Genomic DNA, 15,661 nt, shown 5'->3' with positions numbered 1-15,661 from the left:
AAGGATATGTATGCCACAAACGACGTAACAATTTCGAAAGTATCCTCCTATAAAATACCTATTTCATGCTACGCTAGCAAGCTAAAAATCTGAGGTTAGTTGGATTAAGGAAAAGGGGAAGAAACAAACATCATGTCCGAATCTAACTTTGAATCCTACCCTCCGTTGTTTCGCCCAGCAAACATCCCAAGTTTGGACTCTGATAAACCAGAGACACTTTCAAAGTTAGCATTCGATTCAGTGGACGCTGCTATCCCTGTGATTGACTTACAATGCACAAGGACAACAACAAGTATCAGCAAAGCGTGTAGAAATTGGGGATTATTTCGTTTGGTGAACCATGGTATTCCAATTACTCTATTGAACCAAATTCAAGAACATGCTAAAAAGCTCTTCTCTCTGCCCTATGAAACTAAAAAAACCTTCTTCTCAATTAGTAGCAATAATATGATCAGTCCTCCTATATCCTACTTTTGGGGTACCCCTGCTCTAACTCCTTCTGGATCTGCTATACCACAAAAACGAGGTCCCCAACCAAATAACCAGCAGAGCCTACAATGGATGGAAGGATTCAATGTTTCTTTATCTCAATTGTCACATCTTCATTATCAAGATTTATTGCTCGAAACTTTCAGGTTCACTTCCCTTCCTTCTTCTTCTTTACGTGTATGCTTGAAACTTTTAATCCTCTTTTCTTTTTTTGGGTCTTTCGAATATGTATGTGAATGTGATTTGTAGAAAAGTTCAGCCGCCATTGAATAGACCTGTTTAATTTATGTAATAGTTCATATCAATTGAAATTGGTAATCTAAAAATATGGAAAAATAACCTGATTAAAATTCACTAGTAACGTAAAAAGGATTTACTCCCATCAATGTGTATAAAAACTGCTTAATTAGTACCCTATCAGTATGTGTTATAAATACTTTCATGTTTAGTCTCTGCTCTTTTTTCTGAAGATCAAAACTCAAACGAATATTAAATCTTAAAAATCTAGTATTGATGTTTTTTCCTATCTTTTCATTTTCACGTGTCAAATAATTGTACCTGCAATGCGAATAACTACTCTTCATTGAATCACAATTACCGTCCATTTTGGACTAGAGGAAAAGACAGAGATAATGACAATCGTGAAAGCGACCAAAATTTCTAACTAAGGACACTGGACAAACGTTAATTAATTACTCCCTCAGTTCCGGTTTATGTGAACTTATTTTCTTTTTGATCTGTTTTAAAAAGAATGACTCCTTTCTAAATTTGGAAATAATTTAGCTTAAACTTTCAATTCTAAACCCCTTTTAATTTATTTAGGATCACAAATTCTAAAAATCTTATTTTTTCTTAAACTTCGTGCCCATTAAAATATGTTCATATAAATTGGAAGAGAGAAAGTAATACTTATCAAAGTCATCCAGCCATGCTCATGCCCATTTTATCTAGAATTTTCTTTTCTTCGCCCAGTCTGAAATGTGACGTTCTCTCCATAATTAACGCCATAAATGAGCCTGAAATGTGACGTTCTCTCCCTTTCATTTAATTTTTAATGTTTTGATCTAAGATAGTAGAATTTAGAAAGAAATGTTTTTTTCGACATATAAACTCTTTACAGCTTGTTTGGATATATAGTTTGTTATATATCGTTTCATAATGTATCATATAGTATTGTATCGTTTTGATGTATACAATATTTGGATAGATTGTATTATTTGACGTCGTTTCATGATGTCAAGCACCAACAAAAATAAGGTACGAGGTAGAATTATTATATAAAAAGATAGGGTAAGGATAAAATATGATTATTTAATACTCTCTCCATTCACTTTTAGTTGTCAAGTATTCTAAAAATAATTTTTATTTTTACTTGTCACTTTTCGCATATCAAGAGAAAAATAATTAATTTTTTTCTATTTTGCTCTTAGCATTAATTACTTATTTCAAATTATTTTCCAAATCCATTAAGACTATACACCAATTAATATGGGTATCATGGTAATTATGCACTTTATTTATTATTTCTGAAGGGATGTGCAAAATCAATAGTGGACAAGTAAAAGTGAACGGAGAGAGTAATAAGGAAGGACAAGATGAGCGACAAAAATAAGGTAACGACGTGACCACATCAAATCGGTCGTTCCGTAAAGTGATACTTTTCGTCGTTACCTAACGACGAATTTAACGATACAATTCAATAAAATTTAAGTAACAATCAAAATAAATATCGTATTTAAAATAATAGTATGATACAATAAAACATGTAACAATCATCCAAACAAACTGTTAAAATGACTTTTGAATATAAAAACTACTCATATATAGTATTACTTTTTAAATAAATTAATCGAAAAAAGAGTTTCAAATAAAATGAAGTGTACAGCATCAATAATAGTAGATGCTTATTTTCCTGTTCGTCTTTATCTTCAGCGGATCAAAATAACCAATAAGGTTGTCTTGTTTATTTTTGGTACAAAGCCAACCTTTTCTCTCCTCTGGTTCTCTGCCTTCACGATATTTAATTACTACTCCATTTACTAACAATAAACGTAAGATTTCTCCAGATTTGATCGATTCTTTTGTCTCTACTCTCAATTAACAATAAACGTAGGATTTCCCTAGATTTGATTTGATTCCGTTGTCTTTATTTTCCCGAACGACGACGTTGTCACATATTTACTGCTAGCCAATTAAAGTAGAACACTCACGCAAAAATAATTACTGTTTCCAACATTAATTCGGCAACCTCGGACCGTGTACGAAGTAATTGATGTCAGTCTTATCAGAATGATCTTGTACTTGTGATTTTACAAATCCCATAATCTATCAACAGCTTTTCGTGATTTTTCTCTTCAATGATTGATAGCCTTTGGGTCTCCTCCAATCGTTTTCATAGTTTCTTCTATCAAGATTGTTTCTTGATATTTCTCTAAGATTTATATTATTGTTATAAAATAATAAAGACAGTAAAGTAAAGACAGGTATAGAGAGAAACTGATATATTATTCAAACTTCAAACTTATGTACATAATGAACTGAAAATTCCTCTATTTATAAAAGAAAGGAAGCAGCTGCAAGGTTTTTCAAGAAGCAGCTGCAAGACTTTTCTTTAGCTGCTTGTAAGTTGTCTGCATGAGCTGTTTGCAACCTGCTTGTTTAATAAGAAGCTGCTGCAAATCATTTCATTGAGCTGCTTGTAGATAAACTTCAACAGAATACTAAATGGATAATTTTCTTCAGGAAGATTATCTATAACAGAATAATAAATGGACATTCACAATATAATTATTTTCATAACACCCCCCCTTGAATGTTCATTAAAAGATAATGTGCCTCATTAAAACCTTACTAGGAAAAAACCCTGTGGGAAAAGATCCTAGTGAAGGAAAAGGAGTACACATATTTAGTAATACGCATTGCTAGCTGCCTCATTAAAAACCTTATAAGGAAAACAAGGTGGGAAAAAACCTTAGTAAGGAAAAAAGAGTACATCGCGTATTTTACTCCTCCTGATGAAAACCTTGTTTCAAATATTTAAGTCTCCACATTCCAATCTTGTATACCATCTTCTCAAAAGTTAAAGTTGGTAAAGATTTAGTGAATAAATCTGCTAAATTGTCACTTGAACGGATTTGTTGCACATCAATGTCACCATTTTTCTAAAGATCGGGTGTGTAGAATAATTTTGGTGAAATGTGCTTCGTTCTATCTCCTTTTATAAATCCCCCATTCAATTGGGCTATGCATGCAGCATTGTCTTTGTATAAAATTGTGGGTCTTTTCTCACATTCCAAACCACATTTTTCTCGAATAAAATGAATTATTGATCTCAACCATACGCATTCCCTACTTGCTTCATGAATAGCTATTATTTCAGCATGATTTGAAGAAGTAGCAACAATAGATTGCTTTGTGGAACGCCATGATATGATAGTACCTCCACATGTAAAAACGTACCCGGTTTGAGATCTAGCTTTATGGGGATCAGATAAATATCATGCATCTGCATAACCAACAAGATCTGCACTATCTTTGTTAGCATAAAACAAACTCATATCAAGAGTTCCCTGTAAATATCGTAATATATGCTTAATCTTGTTCCAATGTCTCCGTGTAGGAGAAGAACTATATTTTGCTAGTAAATTAACAAAAAATATTATGTCAGGCCTTGTAGCATTAGCAAGATACATTAGTGCACCAATTGCACTGAGATAGGGCACTTCGGGACCAAGGAGTTCCTCATCCTCTTCTGGAGGTCGGAACAAATCTTTATTCACTCCAAGTGATCGAACAACCATTGGTGTACTCAATGAGTGCACTTTGTCCATGTAAAAGTGTTTTAAGACCCTTTCTGTATAGGCAGATTGATGGATAAAGATCCCGTCTGCTAAATATTCAATTTGCAGACCAAGACAAAGTTTGTCTTTCCAAGATCTTTTATCTCAAATTCTTTCTTAAGATATTCAATTGCCTTTTGGAGCTCTTCTGAAGTTCCAACAAGATTTATGTCATCAACAGAAACAGCAAGTATAACAAATTCTGAAGCCATTTTCTTTATAAAAATACATGGACAAATAACATCATTTATGTAACTCTCTTTCAACAAATATTCACTGAGGCGATTATACCATATGCGCCCAGATTGCTTTAAACCGTACAAAGATCTTTATAATCTGATTGAGTACATTTTTTGAGATTTTGAATATGCTTCAGGTATTTTAAATCCTTCAGGGATTTTCATGTAAATTTCATTATCAAGTGACTCGTACAGATAAGTTGTAACCACATCCATTAGATGTATTTCAAGCCTTTCACGTAAGGCTAAATTGATGAGATATCGAAATGTTATGGCATCCATAACGGGTGAATATGTTTCTTCATAATCGACTCCAGGTCTTTGTGAGAATCCTTGTGCAACAAGGCGAGCCCTGTATCTTTCAACTTCATTTTTATCATTTCTTTTTCGCACAAAAATCTATTTATGACCAACTGGCTTTATACCAGCAGGTGTTTGGATTACTGCTCCAAAAATCACTCTTTTAGCAAGTGACTTCAATTCCGATTGAATTGACTCTTGCCATTTTGGCCAATCAGATATTTTGTCGACATTCTTCGACAGATCGGGGTTCAAAATTCTCACTAAGTGCAACATTATATGCAAAAATATTATCCACCACTATTTCAGATCGATTTAAATTAATCTCATCACCAATAGAACCTATTAAAAGTTCCTCACTCACTTGAGTCTCGGGTTCATTGATTTCTTCAGGAATCTCAGAACTGATCAGATTTTGAGTCTCTTCAGGAGATCCCTTCATAATATCATTTTGATCATTTGTCGATTTTTCTTTTTCTAGGATTTCGATCCTTAGAACCCAAAGGTCTACCACGCTTCAGGCGTGCTCTAGGTTCACTAGCTCTCATCTAGTAGATGGTCCTGTTGGGATATCAATTCGGATAGACACACTCTCTGCAGGGATATGCGACTTAGTTATCCTTTTCAAATCAGTAAATATGTCTGGCATTTGATTTGCTATATTCTGTAAATGGATGATCTTCTGGACCTCCTGATTATATATAGGGGTACGTAGATCAAAGTGAGATAATGATGAAACTTTTCACACAATTTCTCTTTTGATTTCCTTTTTCTCTCCCTCTAATTGTGGGAAATTTATTTCATTAAATCGACAATCTGCAAATCGAGCAGTAAATAAATCTCCCGTCAATGGTTTAAGATAGTGAATAATAGAGGGTGATTCAAACCCAATATATATTCCTAACCTTCTTTGGGGGCCTATCTTACTGCGCTGTGGTGGTGCTACTGGCACATATACAGCACATCCAAAAATTCATAGATGAGCAATATTTGGTTCATGACCAAAATCTAATTATGACGGAGAATACTTATTATAATGTGTCGGTCCGAGGCGGATAAGTGATCCTGCATGCAAGATAGCATGGCCCCAAACAGTAGTGGGCAATTGTGTTTTTATAAATAGTGGTCTTGCTATCAATTGCAGTCGTTTAATAAATGACTCTGCAGGCCATTTTGAGTATGAACATAAGCTACATGATGCTCAACTTTTATCCCAACTGATAGACAGTAATCATCAAAAGCTTGAGATGAGAATTCTCCAGCATTATCAAGGCGAATAGCCTTTATAGGATAATCTGGGAATTGTTCCCTTAATCGAATTATTTGGGCTAATAGCTTTGCAAAAGCCAGGTTGCGAGATGATAGTAGGCACACATGAGACCATCTTGAAGATGCATCTATTAGGACCATAAAATATCTAAACAACCTACTTGGTGGGTAAATAGGTCCACATATATCCCCATGTATACGTTCTAAAAAGGCAGGGGGTTCAATGCCAACCTTCATTGGTGATGGTCTAGTGATCATTTTGCCTTGATAACAAACATCACAAAAAAATTCATTATTTGTAAGAATCTTCAGGTTCTTTAATGGATGCCCACTCGAATTTTCAGTAGTTCGTCTCATCATTATTGATCCAGGATGGCCCAAACGGCCATGCTAAAGAACAAAAATATTTGAATCCGCAAACTTCTGGTTTACGATAGAGTGTGCTTCAACTGTACTAATTTTTGAATAGTATAAGCCAGAAGATAAAGTTGGTAACTTTTCTACAATGCATTTCTGGCCAGAAATATTCTTTGTAATGCAAAGATATTCCACGTTCATTTCATCTATCGTCTCAATATGATACCCATTTCGGCGGATATCCATAAAACTCAACAAGTTTCTTCGGGACTTGGAGGAGAATAATGCATTATCTATAATAAGTTTTGTTTCCTTAGACAGAAATACAGTAGCTCTTCCGGAGCCTTCAATCAAACTTATATTACTAGAAATTGTAGAAACATTTGCTTTTTTCTTATGCAAATAAGAAAAGTATTTTTGATCTTTGAATATGGCATGAGTTGTTCCACTATCAATTACACAAATATCTTCATGATTGGTCTTTGATCCAAACATAATTTGAGGATTATCCATATTCTTCAAAATGACATAAACAAAATAAATATGATAGTAAACATCATTATCAAATCATAACTTTTATTTAAGTACAACTATTACATAACTATACTATCTACTACAAACAATAAAAATTAAAATATTTACATCTCTACAGATTCATCACCGATCACATAACTTGTTTCTCCTTCTGGAAGTGCAAAGTAATCAGCTACATCCAAATGCATGAAGTCTAAATTATCTTCAGAAATAAAATTTGCTTCAGCATTTTTCTCTGTCTTCTTCAGTGAGGCTTGATACAGCTCAACCAGGTGCTTTGGCGTACGACATGTACGTGACCAGTGCCATTTTCCTCCACATCTATAGCATGCATTTTCTGGCTTTGCTGCTTGCACCGCTTCATGCTTTGGTTCCTTCCTTTTTCACTGTTGGTGGTGAAGAGGGTTCTTTGGTGCATTGTTATTACCACGATTAGAGTTTCCTCCCCGACCACGGCCATGACCACGACTGGGGCCACATCCTCTTCCACGCTTAGCTTGTTGGAAATTCATCTCATTCACTTCAGGGAATGGACAAGAACCAGTAGGTCGGCTTTCATGGTTTTTCATTAATAGCCCATTATGTTGCTCGGCTACAAGAAGATGTGAGATAAGTTCAGAATACTTTTTGAATCCCATCTCTCGATATTGCTGCTGCATGAGCATATTCGAGGCATGAAAAGTGGTGAAAGTTTTCTCCATCATATCATGATCAGTAACATTGTCACCACATAGTTTCAATTGGAAAATAATTCTAAACATAGCAGAATTATACCCACTGATAGATTTAAAATCTTGTAGCCTTAGATGAGTCCAATCATAATGTGCCTGTGGAAGAACGACCATTTTCAGGTGGTCATATCTATCTTTCAAATTATTCCACAGTATGACTGGATCTTTAACAATAAGATATTCCATTTTCAGGCCCTCATCAAGGTGATGGCGTAGGAATATCATTGCTTTGGCACGGTCTTGGTTTGATGCCTGATTTTTATCTTTGATGGTGTCTGCCAGACCCATCACATCAAGATGAATTTCGGCATCAAGCACCCAAGACATGTAGCTTTTGCCCGATATATCCAGGGCTACAAACTCAAGTTTAGAAAGATTTGACATTATTTAGAAAAAGAAAGTTCGTACCTCTGATACTTTCAAAGTATTTTCTCGAGATGGCAGAGTCTCGTGCTGATAACGTGTTATAAAATAAAGACAGTAAAGTAAAGACAAGCATAGAGAGAAACTGATATATTATTCAAACTTCAAACTTATGTACATAATGAACTGAAAACTCCTCTATTTATAGAAGAAAGGAAGTAGCTGCGAGGCTTTTCAGGAAGCAGTTGCAAGGCTTTTCTTTAGCTGCTTTAAGCTGTCTGCATGAGCTGCTTGCAACCTGTCTGTTTAATAAGAAGCTGCTGCAAATCATTTCATTGAGCTGCTTGTAGATAAACTTCAACAGAGTACTAAATGGATAATCTTCTTCAGGAAGATTATCTATAACGGAGTAATAAATGGATAATCTTCTTCAAAAAGACTATCTATAACAGAGTAATAAATGGATATCCACAATATAATTATTTTCATAACAATTACCTTCATTTCATTTTAAACAGCATTCCTTTTTTTTTTTCCCTAAAAAATGATACTTTTTTAATGATATCTCTTTAAAGTTTAAAGTGAATTAAAAAAATTTGTTTTACATGTCTATGATCATAAGTTCAAATGGTACTTTTTGGAATAGATAAAAGTATTTTTTTTAAAAACATTATGCCTAATCAAATACCACTATATAAAATAAGATGGAGGGAGTAGTTTTTTCTACTTAGTTAGGTCACTCCCTCTTCATTTTCATATTCTTTATGACGCTTAATTTATACATATTGACAACTAAAAGAATTTTAATGCAGTCACTAAAACTTACCCGATTTAATAAAGGTGGCATGTGGGTCGGGCCCGGTCTTAAGTGGGCTTCGTGTTCCTGATCCTAAGTGGGTCGGTTCTAAGTGGTCCCGGATTTCGTGGGCTTCTTGTTAGAACCGGCCCGGAATCGGGACTACGAACTAACGGTCCCGGGCCTAAGTGAGCCAAACGGATACTTTTTTTTTTAATTTTTTTTAATAGAAGTTAGAAAAAAAAATGGTAATAAAAATATCTAAGGCAATTCTTTATAAATTATATTATAGAATTTTTGTCTTTAATTCAAATTTAAAGACAAAAATATTATAAAGAGATATTCAAAATAATGCGTTATATATATATATATATATATATATTAAGTGTATAATATATAAGATATATAAGATGTACATATAGTATATTATAGTATATATATATATAGAATTTTTGTCTTTAATTCAAATTTAAAGACAAAAATATTGTAAAGAGATATTCAAAATAATGCGTTATAATATATATATATATATATATATATATATATATATATATATAAAAAGTGTATAATATATAAGATATATAAGATGTACATATAGTATATTATAGTATATATATATATATATATATATATAGAATTTTTGTCTTTAATTCAAATTTAAAGACAAAAATATTGTAAAGAGATATTCAAAATAATGCGTTATAATATTTTTGTATTTAAATTTGAATTAAAGACAAAAATTCATATATATATATATATATATATATATATATATATATATATATACTATATGTACATCTTATATATCTTATATATTATACACTATATATATATATATATAAAGTGTATAATATATAAGATATATAAGATGTACATATAGTACATATAGTATATTATAGTATACTAAGTGTATATATCTATATAAGCATAACATACTTAAAGTTTACCGACCATATAGCATGTTATTATTATAGTCTTTAAATTATCATATCATACTTGATAAAGTTTTGGGTTATTATAAATCAGTATAATCTCATAAACTTTACCGACCATATAGCATGTTATTAATATAGTCTTTAAATTATCATATCATACTTGATAAAGTTTTGGATTATTATAAATCAGTTTAATCTCATAAACCTAATAGTATAATTTTCTTTTAATACCTCGTAAGTATATAGAACTTCAAACAAGTGGCGTAGCCCCCTTTGTTCAAGGTTGACACTCTTTCCCTTGAAAATTACGCTATATAGATAGGTAATGTTTTTGATGTATATACTATTAGTTGAGTTCTTCATATATTCTTAGTGAAAATTCTAATTTAGCTACTGCTTAAAATTATTTCTTACATATTTTGGGTGGTAATAGATGCTTGCTAGAAGAATATGGTAAATACCATGGTAGGCTGGCTACGTCAATGTTCAAGGTTTTGGCATCCGAAATGAACCTGGGACCATTACAGACTCAGTCTTATCTCTCAGTAGCCACTGGTCTACTGAGGGTGTATCGTTACCCTCGTTGCCACGAGCCAGAAGGAGCGTGGGGGATTGACGTGCACACAGATAGCTCAGTCCTCTCCATTATTCACCAAGATGAAGTTGGAGGCCTTCAAGTTTACAGCAAAGATCATCAATGGCTTGACGTCAATCCTCTTCCCAATACACTAATTGTCAATATTGGTGACATGTTGCAGGTAATTCGTTCACTTTTTTTTTTTGTTCGTTACCGGTGTATGATACTCGTATCGGGACCTCGATTAATTTGAATTTGCACCACATAAAGCTCGTTAAAGAGGAAGCACTTCCTATACCCGGATCTTTTCCATTTTCGGAGCTCGAACCCTATCCCTCTGATCCTGTCAATCTTACCATATCTCCTGGTGGTTACTTTATCCATTGCATTTTATCCTTTTTCTAATTTTTAACTGGCATAATGGTCGCTGTCCTTGTTTTATCATAAAATATTCTGGAAAAATATAAAGAATTGAGAATAGGAGATCCAGTATTACCAACCATGATCTCGTCAATCTTTTCATCATCATCGTTCAATTTAATGTACTGACATTTAGATTTATATATATAATATATTCCTTAAATGTTTTGGGAAAGAGAGTTTTACCAACCATGATAACATTATTTAATCTTTCCATCATTATAGTACAAATGAGTGGGCTGACATTTTAACTTATATAGTGCTTTTTAGCATATATTATACTAAGTAAATTTTTTTAATGATTATATAATTTATTGGACTAACGTTTAAGTCATCTAAGTACCTATTTTAACCTTAAGGGCCAGAAACAAAAACTAGTGGCTATATAGTATTACATCTTCTCGTTGATAGCACATATTATAACTTACATAGCTAGTTCTAGATAGAACATTGGAGTGCGCACTTTTAGCAGTCATCTAAACAATTAGTGTCGCAACTATGTTAGAAAATTAGATGGGTTAGTGCAAGAACTTAAGATAATAACTACGTTCGATTATAGAATTATTATCTCAGTTTATACAGCCTTATGATATTAATAAGTTTCGAAGCTATTTTGGATTATTTTGATGGAACTATAATTTATTTAGTTTAAGTTTATACAAAACATTTCATTAACAATATCGTTTAATCTATTAGAGCAAGTTGTTATCGTTTTTATTAAGTTAATTTAATGTTTATGATAAAGATTCATTTGTAATTATCTTATAATTGTGTAAATATATTAAATTTTATTACAGGCAATGAGTGATGACAGGTATATGAGCGTGAAGCATAGAGTGAAGGTGAACAAACACAAAGAGAGAATATCAATAGGTTATTTTGTATTCCCTGCCGAAGATGCAATCATTCAAAGCACAAACTACAAGCCCTTTACCTACGCCGATTTTCGAGCACAAGTTCAACATGATTTGAAGACAGTAGGTATCAAGACTGGTCTCCAGAAATTCAAGTTTACTACTCAAATCTCTTAACTGAGTATCTTAGTTTTAATGGAGAAAAAAGGTGCACAAATAATTAGCTCCTGCTGTATCTTTAGCTGACTGTAACTTGTATAAGCTAGTAATATTCAGGTTTTTTTCTTGGTTATAATTTTTCCAATGTCCTTTCCTGTTGTGAAGAAATGGTAATTGTAGATTACTCTCTATAATTTCATTTTCGTTCTAGGAAATTTTATTTTGTGTCTGACATTACACGCCATACTTATGTGAGGCCCTTGATTACTTGACAAGTGGATTCATAGGCCCCATTTATTTACTTTGAAGATATATAAAACTAAAAATGCAATTTAAAAGTCATTTAATATGCCTAACTAAAGACAAAAATAAGTATTAACATACTAATCAAAATGTAAAGAAAATATATGCATTTAGAAAGCTAAGCCTTCTGATCGGCACATGAATTTTCCTTTACTTGTGTTGAAGAAGAAAAGCCAAATAACCTTTTGCTCAAAGAATTGATATGGAGGATTGTAACGGTCCGGGGGGTCGTTTTGAGTATTACAACTCATTTTTTATTTACTGCTCAATTTATGCTTTACAGTTGTTATATGACTTGCCGGGGTAATTGGTTCGAGTCCGGTGAGGTTTTGAAATGAATTGAGACACTTAGTCTTCAAGATGGAAGTTTAAGTTGAAATAGTTGACCGGAAGTTAATTTATGTGTAAACGACCTCAGAATAGGGTTTTGATGATTCTAATAGCTCCGTATGGTGATTTTGGACTTAGGAGTGTGTCCGAAAAATTATTTGGAAGTCCGTAATTAAATTAGGCTTGAAATGGCTAATATAGAAATTTAAGTTTGGAAGTTTGATCGGGGAGTTGACTTTTTGGTATCGGGGTCGGAATAAGATTCTAAAAATTGGAATAGATCCGTTATGTCAGTTACGACTTATGTGCAAAATTTGAGGTCAATCAGACTTGATATGATAGGTTTCGACATCGAATGTAGAAATTGAAAGTTCTTAGTTTCATTAAGCTTGAATTGGGGGTATGATTCGTGGTTCTAGCGTTGTTTGATGTGATTTGAAGTTTCGACTAAGTTCGTATGATGTTTTAGGACTTGTTGGCGTATTTGGTTGAGGTCCCGGGGACCTTAGGTGAGTTTCGGATTGTTAAACGGGTCAAATTTAAACTCGAAGCAATTCTAATTTTTTTCAGTTCTGGTGCAATCGCACATGCGATGGAAATGATCGCAGGTGCGCGACCGCAAAAGAGACAAAATGGTCGCAGATGCGGCCTGGACTAGGAAGGGCAGTGGCCGCAGATGCGCACTCCTTACCGCAGAAGCGGAGTCGCACCTGCGGCTTCGTGATCGCAGAAGCGGAAAAGGGAAGGGCCAAGCCTCATCGTAGAAGCTGTCACACCCCTTTTCTACCTTCAAAAGATATGTGTGTCATATGGGTTGGGTTAAAGAGTTTTTCCAATTAAAGTGACAAACTTGAGTAGGGATTATTTTACTTACAGAGTCGCCACTTGGAATTGAGTTTTGGGGTGTTCCAAGTCACCTTTTATTTGAATCCCTAGTCAAAGGGAGGTTTGACTCTATTATTATTGGTCTGCGAAAATAAAGTCCGGGTAAAAAGAAGGTGTAAGGCATTCATCGATTCCCGTAGTTCTAGCACGATCACTTTATTGACTACAACTTGGCTTGAATTAATTTTGAATAAATTGTGATTTATTAGTTTTCATATTTTATCTATCCACTTTTAATTATTCAAATATGGAATTATCTTTGAAACGAATCACGTGTGTGAATCCGTTTTTTGTTGTGCCAAAATCATGTCACGCGTACGTGTACACAATTAATAGCATTTTATTATATTAAGATTGTTATGGCCAAAGTTGCGCGAACACGTACTTCGATTTTAATTTTGAAAATCATAATTATGTCACGCGAACATATATATAGCTATGGTGATTTGATTAATTTAGGGCGCGCTTAAAGCACTCTAACATATTCAAAAATTATATTTCTAAGTTTGAGATTATTGTGATGCTTAAGAGTTATACATTCTTCTGACTTAACACCACTCATGGCCTATTCTAATTCCTTGCCAAGAAAGAAAGAACTTTAATTTTTCATCTATCCAATTTAACAAACTCACTTAAATCACTACTTCAACATGCTAAAACAAAAGAAATATAACATAACCATATAAGTAAGAAAACTAAATCAAAGTCCATAGCATATTTAACAGAAATCGTCGAAAATAAACTTACATGTACTTAAATGAATTAATCTTTAAAACCAATATATAAACCAAATAATACACAATCTGAATACAAACAATACGAAAGAGATCAAGTATTTTCCATAGAGCAAATGAAATTCATCACAAGCAGATAGAAACACTAATATATCAAAGCAAGTGTATATTAAAAATGTAAACAAATACTGAGAAAAATGGATTCGAATGGACCTTTATATTGATGAATAAAGTTAAAAATTTGCAACTCAATCGAAATAACAAATCAACAATCGTTAGACGGAAACGCCGAAATTGTGAACCGAAACCTCGACATAGAAGCCTTGCCTGACCGATGAAGACGGGAACAGTTTTAGGTGGTTTAAAGCTGTTTTTGGAGTTGTTTAGTGGCTGAAGTTTGGTGGTTTCACGGCTAGTTTCAGGTGTGAGTTCGAGTGAAGTTTCAGTTGGTTTTCATGGCTGTTTCAAGGCTGTTTTCAGGTGGGTTTGGGAGTAGATTTCCAGCTCGTTTTAGGGGGTGTTTAACTAGAGAAAATGGGCTGTTTTGGGGGGTTATCGGCAACTGTGGGTGGACTGGTTTTCAGCTCGTTTTTGGGCTGTTTTCAGCTCGTTTTTGAGCTGTTTTGAGGGAGTTTTGGGGCTGGATTTGCAGCTCATTTTTTGCTGGTTTCTCCTCCCCTTCATGGCTAATTTTTGCAGCAATTATATAGAGGGTTTTGTTGGTCTTAAGGGTGGATATGAAGCTCCCTTTTTTTGTGAGTGTCCATGTGTGTTTGTGGAGGGATCATGTGAGGGAAGTACTTCTGTGAGTTGTTAAAGAGGAAGAGTGGAGTATGAGTTGTTAAAGATGAAGAGTGAGAGTGTGAGTTGTGAGGGAATAATTGTATTGGTGGTAAGGTGTGTGTTAAGTGACGTGAGGGAGTTGGGAAAAATCCAAGCATGGTAAAAAATTAGATGCCTACATGAAGAGTTTTCAGGCAAAGAAAAGATGAGCGATAGGACTAATATTTGGCCATACCATTATTCACAAGGGAAGAGCTAAGAGAAAAGAGTGCAACCGAGTCCTGGTTTTAGACAGCCTATATATCCCGGATTATAGGAGAATCAGGTCGTTTGTAGTTCAAGAAAAATGATGAAATGATGAGTTGGAGAGTCGAGTGAGGTTCTGTCGAGGCTCCGGTCCATGGTCCTACTATTACATCAAAATCAAAAGAAACTAAGCAAGCCTATCAGCTATGAGTTACAAGATTCCTATCTATAAGTCTTTTGAAGTTTGATCTTGAGTCTTGACTGGTTGTTCATGCAGACTCTGATCTGAACCTTGATGCTTTCTAGCTGCAGGTGCTAGTTCATTCTTCTACGGCTTCTTCTGAGCAAAACGGAAAATGTAAAGCTCGCAACTTCAGTCATGTCTTGAGTAGTCCATATCCTTTTCATATGCTTTTGTATTTGGATTCACTTCTTTTCCTTTTATTTTCTTTATTCTGGATTGAGAATTTCTTCTTTCGATTATATCGAACCCTGTGCCTCGAGGTAAATGATGCTCA

At 33.8% G+C, this 15,661-nt stretch overlaps 1 protein-coding gene across 1 annotated transcript; it reads left to right on the top strand.

Moving 5' to 3' along the window:
• LOC104112366 (gibberellin 2-beta-dioxygenase 8) lies at positions 1–12,106 on the top strand. Its single transcript, XM_009622255.4, has 3 exons — positions 1–635; positions 10,286–10,610; positions 11,647–12,106. The coding sequence occupies exons 1-3, from the start codon at positions 133–135 to the stop codon at positions 11,878–11,880; spliced, it is 1,062 nt and encodes a 353-aa protein (XP_009620550.1). The 5' UTR covers positions 1–132; the 3' UTR covers positions 11,881–12,106.
• The last annotated feature ends 3,555 nt before the right edge of the window (positions 12,107–15,661 follow it).

Source organism: Nicotiana tomentosiformis, chromosome 6 (genome assembly GCF_000390325.3).
Source record: "Nicotiana tomentosiformis chromosome 6, ASM39032v3, whole genome shotgun sequence".
NCBI classification, from domain to species: Eukaryota; Viridiplantae; Streptophyta; class Magnoliopsida; order Solanales; family Solanaceae; genus Nicotiana; species Nicotiana tomentosiformis.
Note: the sequence above shows the minus strand (reverse complement) of the source record. Positions and strands in the feature narration are given on the sequence as shown.